Source organism: Trachymyrmex cornetzi, unplaced genomic scaffold (assembly GCF_001594075.2).
Source record: "Trachymyrmex cornetzi isolate Tcor2-1 unplaced genomic scaffold, Tcor1.1 scaffold67, whole genome shotgun sequence".
Lineage (NCBI taxonomy): Eukaryota > Metazoa > Arthropoda > Insecta > Hymenoptera > Formicidae > Trachymyrmex > Trachymyrmex cornetzi.
This window is the reverse complement of record NW_017299992.1, coordinates 1,051,372-1,073,889: the sequence shown is the minus strand read 5'-3', so window position 1 is coordinate 1,073,889 and position 22,518 is coordinate 1,051,372. Positions and strand designations below refer to the sequence as shown.

The window sequence follows — 22,518 nt, the reverse complement described above, 5'->3', positions numbered from 1 at the left end:
TATGAAATATTTATTTAATTAGCTATTGATTTTTGTCGAGTATATGTTATATCATCATATAAAAAATTTATTTTTAATTTCGATATGCCAATTTAAACTATAAGAATTATAAAATACATCAGTAATATAAATTATTTCACTAATTTTTTAAGATTTTACCTTATTTTTAGTTTTTTATGTAAATCTTTCAATTTATTTAAATGACTTAATAATTAAACTGTAAAGTATAAGTCGCAAAACATTTACTTTGAAAATTTATATGTCAAATCTGAGAAATATTTCTTTGTAAATTACTCCACGAGTTTCCATAAGAATTGTTTAATCATGAAAAAGCACAAAAAGAAATAAAAGATGATCACACATCCATTGCATATCGTTTATTATTATTCCTGATTTATAAATTAGAGAATATAACTTATTCATGTACACGTGCGCTACAATGATTATTTGATATCTTGTTTTTCACGACAGTCGGGAGAGGAGAAAATGTCACTCGAGAAGTTTCTAACGGACTCATTCGCTTCGATAAATATAACTTTCCTTCGTTCGCCTATAGCATATACGTATGCGCAGAAAAGCCTTAATTAGTGTGTTTACGCGTAGTGTGTCTATCGCAGGATATTTGTAAACTCGGCCCGGTTACAAAGAAAAACTAAGCCTTTCCTTTACAAAACGCCGCGGAATGCGACGCTTCGTAAAGATACTGGACCTTTTCTTTTTTTCTTTTTTTTTTTATGGACGGAGGCTGAATCTGTAAACGTCCTTCGACAGAGACATCGCAAGGAGATGCGCCGGGACGAGATCAAGAACGATTATTCCCAACCTCAGTTTCAGACCTGGCTAAAACATATAGCCGTGTACAAACGTCTCCGTTATAAAATAATAAATATCGTATATCTACGTGTATTTGTGTGTATGTATGTGTATGTTGTGTGTGTTTGTAGTTATGTATATGTGGAGACAGAGGAAGGAGGAGATTGAAGAGAGAATGTGATGTAAGTAGAGACGGTACAAGACTGCGTAAAAGCACAAACGAACAACAAAATGGGGTGTGTGTATGTGGATAGAGTGAAGGAATAGGAAATACAAATCGTTTCCCTTTGGCCTAGTTAAATCTGCCGTCTAACTCTCATCTCACGCTCTAATCTAATCTAATCTATATTACCTACCTACGTCAATAATCAAGTTAATCATTTGGTATAATTGCATCCGCGAAAGATAACCGAGAGCTATCTATATACACTAAGATTCCATAACGCGACGAGACGTTACCATCTAATTGATTGATAGTGATTATAAACTTCACCATATATTGCTCCTCGCGTTTCCACATATCGTTTTGTGAAGATTGCATTTTGTTTCGCTCGCTGTCCTATCGAAAAGAACAAGATAAGATCGACACGTATACGTAACTATTTGCGAGCCTTGAACGAGCGAGTTTCTTTACCATTGACGTGCAGGATCGATCTCGAGATTTTCCGCGTGAAGTCGCAGTCGGGAACGGTCCCGCGGAACATCCGAGTTCAGAACACGAATTTCGCCAAAATACGTCGCGGCGATCTACATGCTAGTCACATTCACACTCTAAATTATGTTTTTTTTTTCTCACTCTCATAGAAGTACGTAACTAACAATAAATAAGATCCTAGTGCGTATGGCTAACTTAGAATAATTCATTGCGTAAAATGAATTTATCTTTGGATTTAAATGCAGCGTCCATTTTATTGGCGTCGCGAAAAATGTTCGCAAGTTCAGCCTCCTTTTAAAGAGGGAACCTTGTCTTCTTTTCTCTTTTTTTCTGTCTTCGTAATTTTTCGCATCCCGCTACAACGGCGTTATAATTGAGACAATTGAGGAACCGCAATCGCGCGTCACCTAATACTGCGCGTGAAATGTGGATACAAACAATATTTCGCTTTATCTTCCGATTCCTAATGCACTTTTCATGACACAATAATAATGCATTTGTTATAACTACGTTAACGCGTTTGCGAAATATATATATATATATATATATATAATATACACATATGCTATCGCGCACATTTATAACTTTTCGGATAGTCTTAAAATAAAATAAAACATTCTTGTGCAATGTTTTTTTAAATTTTGGCGACATAGTTTGATCCTTTTTAACTATATATCATAACTCTGACAGTTTTTCTAAAATGTCTGAGGAGAAATCATTAAATATACTTGAAAAATCATGAAAAATTAATTAACAAAATACACAAATGTTGGACTGTAATAAAAGCAAAAAAACAAGGAAATTTCTTTTATGAAAATTAAATTTTCCAAGCAAAATATTGATCTGTTACAGATATTTTTGTTATTTCACAGTTAAAAAAGATGAAATTATTGTAGATATATTGCCAAAATATAAAAAAAATACAAGAATATGTTTTATTTTACATTTAGAAGGTTCGAGAATTTTTAAAAGATAGTGTATATATACACATACACACGCACACAATATAAAGGCATACGGGATCACGAAGAACGCGCTTCTTGTAACTAAGACTCGAGGCGTTACGAAGGAATTTATGTCAGAAGCGTAAATAGTGCGGATGCATTGATAAAAGAGGAAGATATGCCATGTAACATTTATTTTTAAATCGCATCGACAAATTAAACTGAATGGAATGTGCAGCGCAGGTACTTTTCAATGATAAATGTACGTCATGATAGCAAATAATATACTTCACCATAGTTCATGGCGAATAGTTATGCAAAAAATAGGTGAACCGCAAAACGAATCGAAAGGAATTTCTTTAACTACTCTTTAAATTTCTTCAAAATCGGGATCTGATTTTGAGAACTACTTCTTTTTTTTTATTTTTTTATATACCGAAGTTTTTACCGTACAAAATTAAGATTGTATAAAAAAGTAAGATTTAATCTAGAACATTAGTTTAAAATAATAAAAAACATGATTTGCGTACAATAAACTTCCTATTGATTCCTTCGTATCACCTACTTTTTGCGATGTAAGCAAACTTGTTGACAATCCTGTTCTCGTTACAAATGATAAAATTTTATGTCGTACGTAGCGTATAATGATCCATTTCGGCTACTGCTCACAAATGATTTTATCAGATAAACTTTAAGACACTACAGTGTTTTATACGAACACGTGCGACAAATTGATAAAAGAGTATAAGGCACGATCGTGAACCTTAAGGGTGCTATTTCATTTGTGCGTTTTTGTCGTACAACAAATGTGTGCAGTGATCCTCGGATCTCTATCCATAGCCAATCAACAAACTTGAAAAATTTGTCATACGACAAAAACGTACAAATGAAATAGCGGCCTAAACGGAGAATCGAAAAATCCGACGAATAATTTCAAGGTATCTTCTGTGCTCATGAACCATAAAAGAAAGTGGTGTGTGATCAGACGTTAACGATAATTTTAATCTTCTAATAATCTTTAGAATGACTCTTGTTAGCGGTAAACGGTTTGTTACATTATAATTCTGCTTTTTTTCTATTCATAGTCTTCTGAAATTCAAAATAGTTGCTTAATACCTCGATAATTAATATCTTGAGTACAGTTCTATACTTTACATTTACTCCGAATCCAATCTGTATCTTTATCCAATCTAATCTATATCTATTGACGCGATTTATGTGTCTGATCGTGCCCCGCTTCTTTCTGTCTCTTACACGATTGTGTGTGTGATCATTCGATTACTCATTATGGTTCACCCCCAACAACTTCGCCGCGTCATCCGCCGAGCTTAGAAGAACCTTGTCGAGCAATCCTTTCTCGCGTATACCCAGCAAATTGGAGATCAAGTCGTTATCTCCGCTCTCACTGGGTACCTCCGCGGGAGGCGGCGGAGAAGGCAGCGGAGCGGATGCGGCACCCTGGGGAGCGTCGTTCGCCATTCTACCGGTGAGAGTGGCCATGTTATCATAGTGATTGTACCGCATCAGGGCGCAGGGTGCCGCGTCTGCCGTTGCTACCGCCGCGACGGTCGGCAAAGAGATTCTATCCTGGGTGCGTGGCCTGCTGGTGTTGGTGGAGATCGGCGAGTGCTGTTGACTCCTGGGTGTTATCGTTGGTGGTTGCGCGGGCGAATTGTCCTCGTCGCCGCTGTTAGCTATATACATGGCGGAGTCCACTGACTCATGTTTCTTACGGTGGCGTAGCATGCTGTGTTTGAGCGTGAATTTTCTGGTGCATATGTCGCATTCGAAGGGCCTCTCACCCGTGTGGGTTCTCATGTGACGCCGGAGATCCTCCGCGGACCAAAATCGTCTCAAGCAGAAAGCGCACATAACCTGGATGGAGAAGATACAAGAATGTTACTTCGATTGCATTATTATCGACGCAAACTTGTGAAAGCACTTATAAAATGTATATTTGACATTATTTTTATTTACTTTTTCATGCGAATCATGTTCGTGTGTATCTAATATAATTTTTCTAGAAATCTTTTTAAAATTCCGTTATACCTTATTACCTTTCTGTTGCTGTAATCAGGAAAACGGCCTTTCTTTTCTTCTCCGTCGCTGAGATGTTGGTGCGACGCTAACATCTGATCTTCGTTTGCGTCTATATTCATGGACGCCATGTCGAGAGCCCCTTTGGCCTTCAACATATCGTACGAACGACTATGACTGGCCTTGATGTGGTCCAGGCAGTCCTGGCGTTCCGAGAAACCGCTGTCGCACAGATAACATTTGAAGGGTACATCACCGGGACTCGGCGACAATCTTGGTGATTTGCGCGATCTGGTGGTGTCATTTATCGAGGGTGACGCGGTGGAAGTCGGTTTCGCAGCTGGGACAGCAGACGACGTGTTCTCCATGTTGTCGGACATGCTCGATGAACGGCTCTCGTAATCACTCTGGTCGTTTTGCGCGGGGCATTGAGGCGGACTGTTCTGTTGATCGCTAGATTCCGATCTAGACGCGTTCTTGCGGTGCTTACTCGACCGGTGCTTCTTCAGATTGCCCAACGTGGCGAACGTCGAGCTTGGGCACTGATGACATTTGAACGGCCTCTCGGGCACATTCCTCATGGAGAAAGTGTTGCTGCCGTTGCTGCTACTGCTGCTGCTAGCGACCACCTGGACGTCCGGCGAGGACGAGTTCCTGACACGGCGCATCTTGTTCGCTTTCGCCTTGTGCTTTCTTAACAAATGGCGGTCGCAGTTGGACTTGGTAGTGAAATGATGCGAGCAGTGGATGCACTGATACGGCTTCTGGCCGGTGTGGGTGAGAATGTGTCGTCTCAGCGACGAAGTCCATGGAAATTGACGATCACAATATGGACATGAAACGCGGTTCGGTGCCATTGAGTACGCGGACTTCTTCTTCTTTTTCTTTTTCTTATTTGGCGAGGAATCATTCCCGGAGTTCAAGGAATTCATGGAATCGGACTTCTCGCTGCCGGAGTTGTTACCGCTGGTCGACGCAACGGGGCCCTCCTCATCACTCAAATATTGCGGTTGAAATTGTTGATATTGCTGAGACGCATTGTCTAAAAGTTTTGAGACACTAGCGAGGTCGGGCGCTCCGTCTTCAAGTTTCCCTGGTTCCTTTTCAGTGGATTGTGCCATTTCTTCAGCGTGTATTGATTTGCTTTCAGCTGCGGATTCTTCCAAATCGGCGTCGATGTTATTCCGTGTGGTCTGTTCACCGTGGGTTTCTTCCGAGGTTTCCTCCGCGGACTCGGTCGTTTCCGTTTTTACAAGGATATCTTTAACACCATCGCTGTTTTCCAACTGATCTCTCAACAAACTCATGCTAGGCTCGCGTTGAGCTTGCAACTCCTGGACGTCCCGATCGGCCGGCTCCTCGTCTATCACCATTTCGTTGTCTGAATCATTGTCATCTATTTTATTGGCCTTCAGCTGTTGCGCCAAAATTGCGTATTTTACTTGATCCGAGATAGGGTGTGTGCCATAGTCCGTCGATGTGACCCCCGGCGTGTCGACGTTCGGAAGAATGCTCGAATATGGTTGAATTACTTGCGAGGTCGATGGACCAGTGTTCTGTACCATACTTGGATGACTTGCGGGCGGTCGACCTCTAGTCGAATGTCCACCGCGAGGTCTTTGGCTCCAATACTGTGGATGCTGTTGCTTGATATGCCGTTCCATGTTACTCCTTAGCGTGAATCTCGCCGTACAATGCTCACAAGTAAAAGGTCTCTCGGTACGATATCTACGTTGCTTTTGCTTGGGGATTAACACTCCGTTCTTAAGTACCATCTTCACGGGATCGTTCGACGGGATAGCATCCGTTTTTTCACGGCTCGGCGCGGTCTGATTAGTAATCTGCGTATTCATCAAGTTTGCATAAGCATTTTGCTCACTCGAGGGTTGCGGAGTGTCCCTTGTTTGCGGATACGCTGCGTAACTGGTGCTGGGCAGTGACGGATCTACTGAAAGTGTACCGCCACCAGTGAGCTGCAAACCTCTAACCAGTTCCTTCTGCAGCCTGCCCTTCGTTAATTCCTGGCCGAACATGTGAGGACTGAGGAAGTATGGCGGTATCATGCCGGCACCGGTTAACGTGCCGAAATTGCGATAAATAGTATTCGCATAAAGAGTCTCCAGCGACGTCGTCGGTGAGCTCTCGCGTGCTCTGTTCAACAGAGCTTGAGTCAGCAGCAACGCTGGATTCGTGGCGTACAGTTCCTGTTGATTGCTCTTAAACCGCTTCTCCTCCTGCGAACCGGAATCCTCGATTTCTCTCTTTCGCTTTCTGCTCAGATCCAACACATCCATGGACAGATCCAACGGACCGTCCTCCCCCGAGCTCAACCCAGAGCTTGTCGAGGGCTTCGTCAGGTTCATCGGACTAGCTTGAATTCTTTGGTGTGTATCCGTTTTGGTATCACTGACTAGAGACACGCTGCCGTCCGACGATCCCGACTCGACATCGTCGTCGATCTTCGAGTAATTAGATTTCACGAGCAAATCGTTTGCTTCGTCAGCGTTTCTTTTAACAAGATTAAGAGCCTGCGTCTTCACTCTGGTGAACGCGTCCGACTTATCATAGCGATTCATCAGTATTTCGGGGCGAATATTCGATGGTCCAGGATTACAATCCATCGCTATAGACGGATAATGTATTTGTTGTTGAGGAATCTCTTCGCGTTCATTCGGATAAATAAGCGTCTTCCGCACATCTTCTCTGATGACCCTGGGCGAGCTTCTTTCGATGTTGTCGTTTGTCGAATCCTCATTCGGATGATAGATTAATGCATTCTTAACGTCTTCCTTGCTGATCATCCCGTGACGATTCTTCACGTGCCTCTCACAATTCGCTTTGGTGGTGAACGCATAATTACAGAGAGAGCACTCGAACGGCCTGTCACCGTTATGCGATCTCAGATGCTTCATCAGAGCTCCCTTGTCGGTACTGCTATAAGGACACATATTGCACGGATATGACATACCTGGTTCCACGTTCATATGCGCGCGATTGTGTCCCTTCAATGCTCGCAAATTGGGAAATACAGATGTGCATAGTCTACATGGGAACTCGCCCTTCAGTTTCATCTTCCGGAATTCCGCGGTGAAGGCATCCTGCGCTTCTTCTTCGTTGTATTCGGACGAACAGGTGCCTGAGGAACCTGAAGAGCCAATATTTGGATTAAACTTGATGTTATTCTCGGGCGTGCTCGCATCCGATCGAGGAAAGGTCTGCAGTCCATTCAGACTAACAGATAAGATGCTCGGAATATCCGCTAGATCCTTATTAGTCTCTTTCGATTCCCTGATTTCGCTTGGTTCTCGTGGCTCCTTTGTCTCGTGCGCCAAAGACTTGTTCTGTAGATCCAACACAGCGAAGAAGATCTCGCGCTTCGTCTTAGGATCATCGGGCTGCGGGCTCGGATCGTCCAGCTCTGTCTCGAGATTGTTGTTAGTACTAATATCATTGTTATTATTGTTGTCGTTGCTGTTTCTTTTGTTCTTATAGGGACCCTTGCATTCCTTCTCATGGGCCAGCTGGGCCTGTCTGCAGGGAAACGCGTGTAAGCACTTCATGCACTGGAACCTATTGGCCTCGCCAGAGGCCGGCCGATGCAGTTCACGCTCACACATCGCTCGAGCGATCGTTGGAAATTTGATGGACGAAAAATCAATGAACGTCAGATCTCTGAAACCGTCCACAGTGTTGCGCAGGCTACGGCTGTTGTTGCCTTCCGGATTCTTTTTGTAGTGTCTCATTGAACGATGAAGGTTTAACGCACGATGATTCTTGAACGACTGGTTGCAGGTCTCGCATGTAGCTGGAGAACCCGGATGCACGCGCTCCATATGAGACTCCAAAATCGCACTGCTTGCGAAATCCTGACTGCAGAGCAAACAACCAAAGGTTTTTTGCTCATCCTCTGGCCTACACCTGATCGACATCTTGGTGTTGTTCAAGAGGATCTTATGCCTCCTCTGGTCCTCCATGTCACTGATGTCCTCGTCCGCGCATTTCCGCTTGTTTCCGCGGTTGTTGCTGGGCGACGGTTGCTGTCGATCGTCGATCAGGTCCGGTGAATTATGCCTAGCTATCTCATTGTTGTTGTACTCGTCTTGACTTGTCCCCGCCGGTCTCTCCGAACCGCTGCTACCTTCAGAGTCCGTGCAACTGTTCGGCGACACCATCCGATGGGTACACCTCACGTGCCGGTTCATGTTGCCATTCGTCGTGAACGACATATCGCAATGTTTGCACTTGAACGGTCGTTCGCCTGAATGCACCAGCACGTGTCGGTCCAGCGAGCTCGCCGAACTAAGTACCTTATTACATACGTTGCAACTGTAGTCCTCTTCGCCGCTACAGTCTGTGCTGCGAGGTGAATTGTGGCCGCGCAGATGATTCGTCAGTTCGTGGGAACTGGAAAATACCGACGGGCACGTTGGGCATGGATGCGCATTCTCCGACAGCTCAACCTACATTTTTCGGAGAAAAATATGCAATCTTTTTTAAAAATACATACAATAAATCGTTACATAAAAACATCATTATTAATAATACGAGAATATAATTGTATTTACGTCAATAATTTTTTAACTCTGATAAGATTAATTTCAAATTTTTGTTACCATTAATTTAACAAATTTGTTATCATTCGTTTAACAAATTTTACGTGTTCCAAATGGTCTACTCAACTTTTGTGTTAATTTAACACAAGATGACTATGTTAGAAAGAATAACACAGATATTACATAAAAAAATTAATACAAAAAATGTAACATTGACATAATTTATAAGCAAACTATAAAAATATATCTTTTCATTAAAATTAACACTTATGTCAAATTAACGTGTATTTATCATTTACGTTTTAAAACACATTATTTTTATATTATTTGTTCACTTACTCATAAATTGCATTATTTGGCATTATTGAATATTAATTTAACATAAAATATTTAAATAACAAAATCACATTATATTAAATTAACACTCGAATATGTTCAAAATTCAACACAAAAATTTTAATAAGGACCGTTTATAATACAAATACAAAAAATATTTTTTACTATATTATATTTTACTAAGTTTTTTTTACTAATTGTAAGTTCTAAAGTTTTTTTTATTAGCGATATATCAAATGCCTAATAAACTTTGTATTGAAATATGAAATAAAATATTTACACTTGATGATGGTGATGCAGCATCAATTTGCGTTTCGTTTTCCTGTTCCTGGCTGGGTCCATTCTCGGGTCCAGTCACTGTAACACATAAAATATAACTTTTAATTTAAAGAGAGAGAGTAGATCAAAATATTAAATATAAAATAATTAAACACATAGAATATAAAGAATAAGTTTCTAATTAACTATCATAAATAGCCAATTTACTTTTATTGTTCGACTGAAAAGCAAATGTTTAATGTAAATAGTCGAGGAAACTGAGCTTCATGTTATGATTTCTCATTCATTCCTCAGACAGAGATTTCAGGAAGACCGGAAAAACCCGTAGAACGAGTGTGACTTCTCTGGACCACAAATCTGCTGACGAAACAGGAAAACCGAGTCGTTTCGGATATAATGAAAAAGAAACGGATTTTTCAATTCAAACTAAAAATAAAGAGAGCATGTGTGTAAAATTATCGCAAGAATATAATTCTCTCTAAATAAATTTATATTGCGGTTCGTATAATCGACTCTGTATTTCATCATTTACATTTATCTTTTTTTTCTCAAAGTGATGCTTAGTTTGCATCGATTTACACAAATGAAGGAAAAAATGCTGCAGTGCAATAGATATACAGGAAATGCAGCTATAATTCTGAAGAATCTTTTTATCACAGAGAAATTTATGCAACCATCTAAATCGCGAATGTATGCGACGGTATAAATCATCATATCGCAATTTTTCAAAAAGATTACTGAAAAATGTCTGCAATGACGAGAAAGTTATGTTTCGGGTTACGAAGTTCTGTTACTGTCTTTATGACACAATTCAAAATTTCGTCCGCGGTATAGTGATTTAAAATGTGTGTCAGAATATATATCACGCTAACTGATGCGCACCGGCCTTAAAACCGCGGATAAACAGGAGCCACCGCCGGATCCGCCGGTGCTACGTCTCCGGTTTAGCCGTACTGGGTAAGGAACTGTGTCAGCGACAGGACAGGACACAAATCTGACTAAGTATTCCGGAAGCTGATACTCAGACCGAACCGCAGATGGAGCCGAGACAATAACACTTATCAACGTTCTCGTCCGACGTTCTAACCGCATTCGACGGTCTCCTCATTCTCTATTTACACGCGTATGGACAACGCAGCAAGCATCTCAAAAAATTAGCAATCAGAATGCAAGGTAAGATACAAAATTAAAATTTAAATTATTTAATTCCCTTATCAAGAGGAAAAATATTTACATTCAAAGTTCACTCTTGAAAGAATTTTTGTCTAAAATCACGTTTGTTCACGTGATGGATTATAAGAGCAGTCTGTTCCTAATCTTAAGATTGTATATTCTGATATCAATCTGATGCTTTTATTTGTTCGATGAATTTAGAAGATTTTAAATCTTTTCATACAAATCGGTAACGTTATAATACTTATACCTAATATAATAGAGCGGAATGAAACTATTAACTGTAACAAGATAATTGAATAACAGTAGGGACTAATCGCTTTTAGTTTTAATTTATTGCTCCTACAAAAAAAGTTTCATTAAATTCTAAAATAATCAAAAATTAATTATGCAATAATTAAGATTCTAACAAATTCCCTTGTAAAATCATGACTTACAATAATAAAAGTCTACAATACCTACAAAGTTTAAATCATATTTTTTAATTAATGTATTATTTTTTGGGAAGTTATAGTACATACTTTGAAAGCTCCGATTAATTTCTAGTTAATAATTGAGTTTGATAGAGAAAGATGAGTTTTTCTCTGATTCAACATAGACACTTGTACATAAACTATTTTCTCAGCAGAATTTTATGAGAACAATACTTCAGCCTCGAACACGGATGAATTTCGAATACAATGACTCATGCGCGTGTTTCCATGAACTGTCAGAAAGAACGAAGCAATAATAAGATATCTCTTTACTGTTTGATAGTAGAGATTAAATATCAGTCTATATATCATCTAAAGAATATATGAAAAGTAGTACATTTTTGTAAAGAGAAATAAAACTAAATATCATTGTTTCTTTTTTTTTACGAACAATTGTAAACTAAGGTAAGGAAAATCAAGAGATTGCCAAAAATGTCAGGATAAACAAACATCAGAAGAAACGAAGAGATAAATAATGTAAGATTTCGAAAGAATTTACAAAGATAAAGATAAATAAGATTTTTGTTTTATGTATCAAATCTCTGTTTAGATTTAAACTGAAATTTATAAATGGAAATTATTCTTTTAGAAAAAATTGTCATATTTTTATCCTTGTTTTTAAATTAATAAATAAATATAAAATTTTCAAAATTATTAAAAGATGACCAACAGTGACTACATAAAATCGAAATCTTTAAAATAATACAATCCATGGAGTATATTTAACAATAAAGACTTTCTTATTATGTTATTAATTATCCACCTTTTATATACAAATATATGTTTATTCTGTAATAAACGATATTCTCTAATAAAAGACAATGCAAAACACACAAATATATGTGTATATTTTATGCAATGTTAAACAGATCGTATTAAACGTAATACTGATATTTTTAATACTCGAAGGACGCAATACATTTTGCATTCGCGCGTTTTCTAGAATTATTTCACAGTCGATATTATATATAGAGTATAAGCATAAGTTGCTGGTGTTTTAGTTCTGTCAATTTAATGTCATTATGATTGCTAAACTTATGTTTAAAAAATATAAACATTTCACAATAATGTATCAAATGTTGCAATAATTTATCTTTCGTGAGACCACACCTAAATCTTTTTATTAACGCATTAAACACTGGTTGCTCGTCAATTGGACGACTATAACTGGTCGTCGAGTGGTCCCAAATGAACCTGCTCGACAGCCATCCATATAACATACCTGTTGGCAGGTGAACTTTATTCATGCGCGTAAATCATGTGCGCGCGTGCATTCTGGTCAAGTGTGGAGAAACAAGTCCGATCAACTCTATCCTGCGGTTTAACGCGTGCCTGATCATTAATGACTCTTCACCTCTCGTCACTAAGCTGAACTGCTTTTAATTGAGCAGTCACTAAAATCCGCGCACATGTTATTATTATTTTTTATTATATCATGTTCACAAAAAATAAAGTTCCTTAAGTAAGAGTTAGAACATCGCCCTCAATAGAGAACATAAATTCTATAAGGAAATGAATCTACAGTGCGTGGGAAAGGTTATTAAATATACATACATTATTCACAAATATTACCTTAAAATAATTATTATAAAAAAACATAATGTAATCTCATGTTAACATTTATTGAATTTATTAGATATTATACACGAAAAAAATAATTTTGTTGAATTCAAAATTTAGCTAGATACAAATCTGAAAATAATTTTGTTAACATAATTTTGTAGAAAACTCAAGCATGATGTGCAATATTGCAAAAAATTTATAAATTCTAAAAACCAGCTTGAGTGTTCTACATAATTATCTTGATAGTTCAATAAAATTATTTTCGGATCTGTACTAAACTTTTAATTATTTTAACATCGTTTTTTCAATACATATTATTATGTTTTTTTTATTACCGCTTCTTTCTTTTTATATATGAAAGACAAAAAGTCATCTCATTGGAGTTTCCTAATTCTTACTCTGAAAATTCTGTAAGAAACTTTCTTATCTCTAAATTAAAATTTGCAAATATAATGTAAAAGTAATTAAGTATATAAAATTGAGACAATTATTTTTGCAATAATTTAGATGACTTTATATAATACCGAAAAGAAAATTAAAACGTAATCCTTTTTCATTATAACTTTAAGATCATCTACCAGATATATACCATGAGAACGCATAGTTAAGAGAATGTCACCCGAATCGATGACGAGAAACGCATCGCAAGAATAGAAATCGGTTTTCTTGGTTCACGGAACGTCGTAACGATTAGTCTCTCGTCACATCGCGATCGTTAGAAATGGAAAGCACGAGGGGGAAAGATTTCCAATTGTAAGACCTGCACACCAAATTTCACCGAGGCAATTCCTTCGAGGTAACGTATCCGAGAAATATTTAGAAAACAAATCTAGTAGTATTGTAATTAAACAATACAAACAATAAGATTACAAAATCGAGTAGTTATCTGAGTACGTTAAATAAGTTTTTAGATCTATAAGATCTTTTAAGAAATGTTCGCTTCTCTCTCTTTACTTTTGTATTTTTCTGAATTCTCATCAAAACGTATTCAATATCATGCGAAATAATGTTATAACATCTTCGTAACAGATTTACGTAATAAAAAAATATAGAAATAATGCTAAAAGTAGAAAAAACTTTGCGAAAATGGAATCAAATGATGAAATTAAATACGCTTTGAACTGAATAACACGTATATGTAGATAACATCACGAATATCTTACACGTGAATTATTGCGCAAGAGATGAAGCAAGAAGAAACAAATAATCGATCGTTAACAAAATTGCAATCCGTCACAAATGTACGAACGCAAAACTTTTCTAACAACTGTATTAAACTGCCATTGTAAAAATCCATTAAATTTGTATACTTTTTATACACTTTTTTAGTATAAGAATACGTAAAACGCATTCTATATTTATAATTGTTTTATGCGTGCTTCATATTTATGAAACATTGCATGCTTCGTATCATCTTTCTCAGCTCGACATCGAAAACTAAGAAAGTAGGAAACACACAAAATATTATGTAGTATAATCACAAACAGACAATACGATATTAATAGACAATATGAAACTAATATACATAGATATACACACATCGCTTCAAAACAAAGCTTCATTTAAAAATTAATTATTGAAGATCATCAACAATTAGTTGTAGTTATTCATTCTTAATATTTATGATTGATAGAAAAATATGGATAGTCCAGCAGAGGGTGCGTTGGCGAATCGTCGAAGGGATCAACGTGGGAAGGGCGAGTCCCGTAATCGGCGCAGTTTCAAGGGATTCGCGGACGAACCGGAGGACCAGAACGCCACGCCTATATCTGCATTGCACCCTCTGGCGGGACCTCGCCGGGGGAACCTTGAGGGAAAAAGGGAGCAGTGTCATGTCCGCTCGGGGGCGTACATGCGCATTTCCGTTCGCTCGCCTGGGAACCGCCACCTACGAATCATAGGATGCTGCGCTGAAGCAGCTACGCTAGCTGGGCAGAGTAAGAGAGTGGGGAGAGAGAGACCAACGACTCGGCGTCGTACCGCGCCGCCATTGGCCACCTCTCATCTTTCCCGGAGCCTTTTTTTATCTCCTTCCTCCCCCTCCGCCGCCACCATCGCCGCCCGCCACGCTACGTCCCCTCCATCCCGCCTGTTCCCCTCCACCAGGCCAGCGCCGCTCCTCTTTATCTCGCTCGCGCTCGCCTCTTCGCCCTATCTCGCCCCTTTATCGCGTTAACTCGGACATACCCTCCGCTCTTTCTTGCACTCTTATCTCGCTCGGACGTGCTTTCCGCTCCTTCTTTCTCCCCTGGCTCCCTCATTCCTTCCCCTGTCCTTCCGTTCGAGTCTTTCTCCCTCTCTTTCTCTTTCTCTCTCCGTTTCACATTTTTTTCTCTCTCGCTGCCGACATCCGTTCGTCGATGCCGTCCGACGATCACGCTACGCGTTTTTCTACTCTTCGCCTTCCTTCCTACCTCGTAGCCGCAGATTCATTACTGCGTTTCGTCCTTTTCTCCTTTTAGCCCCCCTTCCCCCCCTCCTCACCTCTTCCCACCCCGTCCTCGTAACCCTGCTGTCTCATACCTGTCCCCCTTTTTACCTCCCTATCATTTCTCTCTCTCTCTCTCTTTCTCTCCCTGTTCTGACGGCAGCGCCTTCTTCCCTCTTCGTCATCTTCCCCTCTCTCTGTCCAGTTCTCCCTCATCATCCCCGCTTCTTCCACGCTCGGATACACCCACGCACCACGCAGGAGAAACAAAGATGGCGGTCGGCTAGTGTGTATCGAGAAGTCGTCTCTACCTTGAATTTACCCATCCGTGAAAACTCACCGGAGCAACCCTTCGCACGTACCAACCTGCGAGCGACTCCGGTTGACGCATTAGTCTCCCTGCTCACCTCTCTCTATCCTTTCTTTCGTTCATCCCATTTTCTATCAGTCTCATATACAAAGACGATACTCGCGATCGATCTAGACACGTGTTTTTCGAAGGAAACAATACCTCTAAGAAGTAGGTTATTCCTCGAACAGACATTAAATACGGAATTTTTATCTTTTTCATGAAAAATGAATGTCGGTTGAACGAAATGTATGTTTGGAGGCTAGCGATTCTATATTCCGGAATATTTTGCTTTCATTTTAAAATATACGTGACATTATTTTTTTTATTAAATTTCATCAATTTTATATAAGTTGGCAACAAACTATTAAACGTAAATTTTTCTATTCTAATATTTTGTAACGCAATGACATTAGTAGCGCTAACGTTGTATTTGTTTAATATCCTTTTTAAAATCTTACTTTTTAGTGGTAGATTATACAAGTAATAGATAAACCTAATTAAATTTACTTTGTGAAAGAAATAAATAAATATAATTATATATATATATATATATATATATAATTAATTATAAAACAAATTAGGTTTTTTGATAAGTCAAGGAAATATTTGAAACAAAATTAACCGGTTAGTAGACATATTATCTTTTTTTTATTTTTGCATTGACGCACATTGTAAATTTGCGAAAATAGAAAGAATTAATCTTAAAAAAACAGCAAGATTTTGAAATCGCAATGGATTACAAATAATATTTTTAACGAAACTATTATTGTATTTAAATTTAGATTCTGATATTCGCGAATAGTGCAGCTTCTGTAATTTGTTTTAACTTTAAACGATTCTTAGAAAGATTTAACAGTTAAACAAAATCTAAACTTCGAGTTTTCTTAAATTCGAATTTTTTGTAACCATTAGATCACATAAATCATGATTCAAATTATACTATCATTATTTACGCATTCAAGAATAGATCTAATCCATTTTTTAATTTGAATCTATTAAAATCATTAGACCACGTAAATTATATAATGATTCAAATCTTTCTTCAAAAATTATAAATTGAATAAAATTTTGCAGCATCACGATTTATATAGTCTAAAAGTTCTAAAAGACTTGAATTTAAGAATAAAGCTTGAAGTTCACATTATTTTAACTATTAAATCTTTTCAAAAAATACCAAGAATTACTTAAAATTAAAACAAATTACAGAAACTTTTCACAATTTGCAAATATCAAAATGTAAATTTGAATGCACAAAGAGAATTTCATTGAAAATATTATTCGTCATAATACTACATCATGTTAAATCTATATTCATATATTTTTTAGTGTGTACAACTTCATTATGATCATAATACTAATAATTTTTACATATTTATATGTATCAGTTATTGATATTTCCAAATTTCTGTTTTAGAATACTAAAATATAAGTCAAATAATTTAATCTTACGAAAATTTAACATAAAAAAAAATATTTTATATCAATGTACATAATTAAAAAAAAATAAAGAACATTTTTTATTTTCGTTTTCGGTTTTAGATAGTCCAGAGAAACGATACGACGAACAATAGGCATGTTGACATACAACAGAGAAAACGAAACGTCCTCCGCCGAAAAATTTACTACCGCGGGTCATTAATTTCACGATCGACCGAGGGTGAACGGTTTGAGGTGCCGCGAAGGATGTCACGCAAAGTACCCTCGTATACGTGGCCCAACCGAGTGTTTCCGCATGTACCTCGACGCGGTTGTCATACCTACCTACCTACCGCCACGCCACATCTATAGATTGCTACTGTAATAAGACCTATGCAAATCCTAGACCGACCTTATGACGCCTTGGGGGGTAGAGAATAGGAAAGCGATGATAGGTGTGGTTGGTGGACGTCTAATCTTTAACCGCGAATGGAGATCGATCATCATCCGCGTTGAGTTTTTCGCTAAAACATAGCTTACTTTCTTTGAAAGCAAGGGATTTCGAAGCAAGGGATATGGACCGTTGGGTTCATCAATGCTCGATATAAATCAGAAAGTAATACAAAAATAATAAATTCTTATCTGAATATAATATTGAGCTGTTAATTTAAAAAATAAGGATATTTACAATCCATGCATAAATTATCATTATTATTATTATTATACATAATTGTAGACCATTATTAATTTCATTAATTTTATTATATAAATTTTAATATTCACAGTTTTATGATTTTATTTATGATCGCAATACTGATGTAATTCTTAAATTATATCAATATTACGATCATAAATGAAATAATCAAAATATTAATAGCATTCGTTACACGTAAAATTATTTAATCTCGAAGTAAAATTATTTAATCTCGAATCTCTCAATCTTTAATAATAATCAGTTTTCGTCATTAATTTATCACTTGTTTTCGATCAATTTTTAAAAACGAAAATTGGAGCATAACGCGATCAAACTTTTTCTATTCAGTCTATAAGAGAGCTTCTCGCTATTTCCATCGAATATGATAAATTGCATAGTCCTAGTTTGTGGCGTTGTTCCAAGAAGGATCCACAATTGCTTCATATTTACGGAGCATAAAATAAAGCCCTATTTCTTGCACAAAGCAAGATATATCTGTTAATTAAATCAGTTCATTTGCAACGTGCAAAATCAAGAACTAGTTTTTCTCACCATCATCGTTTTAAAGTATCTTTTCACAAATAACGATATAATTTTACTAAGCATCACAAATTAAGATTATCATAGTAAAACAATTATTTTCTAAATTAACATCAAACATAAAAAAGAAATAATGAATCGTTTATTATTATAAAAAAAGAAATGCTAAAGACTATCTAAAAATGTTTCAAGATGTAATACACATTAATATTTAACACAAATCAAGGAAAATTAAGCGGAAGGATATATAATTAAATCATTCGTCTCAAACAGATTACAATTTCTTTACTAGCGTAACAATTATATTTTTTATCGAATGATTTGAGGAAGATACGTATTGCGAGTGTTTTATTTCGACAAGCTTGATTTATGCAAACGTATCCGAGATATTCGTTTACTGCAACTTTCAATTTATTACGAAAAAAGAACTTTCCGGGAGTTAATAAACGCGTGCACTTTCTTGTCGAATATAAACATCGCTAATTAATCTATCTCACTACCGAAGGGCTCCCCTTTGCTGGGGTGAAAAAGGGAGCGGTTGACTTTCCGCACCACACCCTAATCCAGCTCGTATAATCCTTGTGCCGTGTCAGGAAGAATGAATCTTTTTTTTCTGGATAATATTTATCCGTAACACGGTCCAAAAATATTTAAATTTAACTCAGGAATTACGAAATTTATCAAAGACATTTAATATAAAGAATTTAATAATTAAAAAGAAATACGAAAAAATAAGATGTCTTTATAAATTTATCAGGATTCACAAGTCGAGTTAAATTCGATTAATTTTTAGGATCGTTTGATTTGATATCTATACTAGATTTTCTATTAATCTTCGGAGAAGATTGACATTTTATCAACGCTGCATCGAGAAGATCGATGTTTTATCAACGTTGCATCGATAAAATGTCAATCTTCTCCGAAGATCGATAGAAAATGTTGTCGATATCAAATCAAACGGTTCGAAAAATCAATCGATATCAATTTAATTTCGACTTATAAACCAGGGTATTCGAGCAATTTTAATGGCAACGAGCTATTAATGGCGGATAAGTAACACGATTGACATTATTGATTGCTTTGAGACAAAATCTAACATATTATAATCAGTTAAATTTTCTAAAGTGATTTATATAATATACTATTTAAAAAGTTATATTAAAATTCTAATTATTTTATAATTTTAGCGCAAAAAATCACAACGATTTCTAACATTCCATAATTTCATAACGATATTTTTGTTGTTATAATTGTAACATTCATTTTTCAATTAAAATTTTAAAAAGTCATCGGAAAAAATATTATAAATCTTTAAATTAAATTAGAAAAATATCGCATTGTGTGTATTTTCATTACTACAGCAAAAGCGTGCGTTTAAACTTTTCAGAAATTGTCACATTTCAAGATATGTTTTATATCTCTAAGAATTTTATTTATTAATCACCGTGAGAATTTTTATCTGCGTTTGTGACAACATTAGGGAGGGCAGAGTTGAGGATCGCTTGAACCTTTACGAGAGCATCTCGACACCATATGTATACATAGATAAGAAAGGAGCGTAAAAGAGTCCTTATCTTAGAATTCGGACTACTATTCACCGGTCCTACCAACACTCGATTGTAATTTCGACACGTCACCCGTCGCAACATGTAGATCCACTATAACCTCTGACATTTACCCCCTTCTGCCATTATCGCCGAGAGCATCGTTGAGACATGCCGCTTGTGACAATCGATCGATAAATCATTCGTGGAAAAAGGGGATGGCCGAATATCAGTTAATTTGCACAGAGAAGCACAGAGAATATTTATGTATTCCATGCTCCCTCCCCCTTTTTTCAGTTTCGAACGGTTTCTTAGTACTGATAAATAATCTTTGAATGTCGCACTTTCGATGTTACTCTCAAACCCGAGATAAACTCAAAAAGCTCAAATCGAAGGAGAGATATATTTAAGATAAATTTGTTTATCTTGCAACAAGAAGCTTGTTCTTCTTAATTGATCATCTTTTCTCTTTTTGTTTCCAACGGTTGAAAGGAACAGAGCTAAGATGTCACATCTGAACTTCGGTGGGAACAGGATGAAGGTGATCAAATTAAACAAACGCGAGTTTTGCTACAAAGATCGAAGCCACGAATGCGACGATTGAAACCGTTCATGCGACACTTTGCTTTGCGTCATCAATAAAATTGATATAATCTGGTATTAACTTTTTGCCTGATACAATCTCGTTATCGTAACGCTTCGTTCGCGGAATCTCTTAACTCACAACTCGTTCTCAAGACCAGCCACGAGGAGAACAGGTGTGAGACGCGACTCTGCATCTGCTATTATAAAATTTCTCGTGACGGTGATATGTAGACGGGTACACGTGTAAATATAAAGAACAACACGTCACTTTTCAGACAAAGTGGAATGTCGGACGAGGAAACTTATCTTAAAAAAAAAAAAGGAAATCGACCATGCATCTGCGAAAAATTCATACGACGCATCTTAAGGAACACACCGAGTCAAGGGAACGTAAAAATGATTTCATTTTGACATCACGAAAGTCGAAATAATGGTTTTTGATTACAAAATGACTGTTTATTGACGTTAAGAATCAAAATAAAATCGTGGATTTTGTATTGACTTTTATGTATTCCTTGGATGCGCATAAAAAGCGATACGTCACTTTTCAGATATTGAGAAGAAAAGCTTATTAAAAAAAAAAAAAAAAGAACGTGATGAATCTTTCCATCAACTCCCAGCGCGCAAACTACACGATATCTTCACCCAAAAAGTTAAATTATATGGTGACGACGCAATACGTAGACAGAATGGTAAACACGACTACAGATGATGCGAAATCAAAGTAGATATTTATCAGAGTGTAATATCCGATTCAAGGTCCTCTCGACTTCGGCGAACATACCTTTCTTCGAATAGTCCATGATGCTGAGCCGGAGTCCGCGAGACGGCGGGTGACGCCGACGTTTCGGTCGACAGCCGAGAGATCACACCGTCGTGGGAGATACGAACTCCAGCATCCGCGCAACTGATTAACACTTTAAAACACCAGTCCGCGTCCACTCCCGATTTCGGGAGTACGTGAACCCGCGAGTGCGAGACGCACCGCAGTAACACTCCGATCCCGAGTTCCAGACACCGATCTCGCGATGCACTGTTACCGAATTATCCGCTGTCGCTCCGATAATGGAAATCCAATACCGAGACACCCGCAAAGTCGCGCATCGTGCAAGGTATGATCCGCAAGAAGCGTCACACCCCGCCGATCACTCCCCGTCTATCGCTCCTCTCGCACTGATAAGAAGAGAGCCAGCCACGGCGCGGCGCGGCGCGGCGCGGCGCGGCGTAGCGAGATAGAGCGCGTTGACGATCGATCGAAGTGGCCGTGTACTCCGGATGTCTTCACCTTCTCAATTCCGTTCGTCACCGCTCGACGCTCAGCAGCGCACTGAGCGCGTGTACCGCTCGTGGTCGAGTCTGTCGACGTCTGCGGGGCCTGGGCTCTGGGCGCGCACGGTGATCCCGAAACGAGAGGAGAGCCCTCAGTACGAGTCTCGGGAGAGGAAGAAGCGGGGGCGGCGACGGCGCGACGCGGCGGCCGGGGTAGGAGCGAAGAGGGTGGGCGGGGGATGCGATCCTCTCCGTCGTGCGCGCGTGGTGGGGGGAAAGAGGCGAAAGAGGCACTGGCGGCACTGCGAGAAGAGAGGAAGAAGAGAGGACCGCGCCGACCGCGAGATCCATGAGAATGGGTCACGACGGGCCGACTGAGCCGACTCACACCGGCCTCACCGCGCAGTAGTGCTTCTGACAATTTCTCTCGGCTGACTCGGCTCGCGCCGAGCGGCCCCATCATCCCTTCCTCGGATTGGTCCGCCGCTCTGCTTGCTCCCTCACCGCGCGGTTCCCTCTCGTGCGATCTCCCTCGTCGGCAGTGTCGGCACAGCTCCGCTCCGCTCCTCTCCTGATTCTCTGCGGTGATCCCCACTCGCCAACTGCCCATCCCTTCCACCTGCGCCCCCGCGCTCGCCGGCCCGCCCCGCCCCGCCAGAGGAGCGTTCCGTTCGACATCTACGTGGATACATGGGCGCTCGAATGGAAATATTCTTCGACGAGAAAACGGCGGAATCTTACGGCTTTTTTACCTCTCTTCTCGGGATAGGTCCTATTGTACATCCTCGACCTTTTTCAGATCGGGTTTTTGTTCTCGGTATGATAATACGCGCGAGCAAGGGAGACCGGGACTGGACCTTGTTG

At 38.5% G+C, this 22,518-nt stretch overlaps 1 protein-coding gene across 3 annotated transcripts; it reads right to left on the bottom strand.

Annotated features, from left to right (window-relative positions):
• Positions 1-3,549: 3,549 nt before the first annotated feature.
• On the bottom strand, positions 3,550-22,008 carry LOC108767372 (ras-responsive element-binding protein 1). 3 transcript variants are annotated; one of them, XM_018517228.1, is made up of 4 exons: positions 21,170-22,008; positions 9,619-9,695; positions 4,470-8,909; positions 3,550-4,287 (listed from the first exon to the last, which is right to left on the bottom strand). In XM_018517228.1, exons 1-4 carry the CDS (start codon positions 21,186-21,188, stop codon positions 3,691-3,693), a joined length of 5,133 nt encoding a protein of 1,710 aa, XP_018372730.1. In that variant the 5' UTR covers positions 21,189-22,008; the 3' UTR covers positions 3,550-3,690. The 3 variants fall into 3 exon arrangements, with proteins under 3 accessions (XP_018372730.1, XP_018372731.1, XP_018372732.1); XM_018517229.1 differs by lacking the exon at positions 21,170-22,008 and adding an exon at positions 9,825-9,842; XM_018517230.1 differs by having other exon boundaries at positions 4,180-4,287; positions 4,462-8,909.
• Between the last annotated feature and the right edge of the window lie 510 nt (positions 22,009-22,518).

What these genes read in the sequence shown, in the direction of transcription:
- LOC108767372 (XM_018517228.1), bottom strand. An exon ending in CTGCATCACCATCATCAAGT is followed by an intron (nt 8,910 to 9,618) that starts GTAAATATTTTA and finishes CGAAAAATGTAG; the next exon opens with GTTGAGCTGTCGGAGAATGC. An exon ending in CTGATTACAGCAACAGAAAG is followed by an intron (nt 4,288 to 4,469) that starts GTAATAAGGTAT and finishes TTCTCCATCCAG; the next exon opens with GTTATGTGCGCTTTCTGCTT.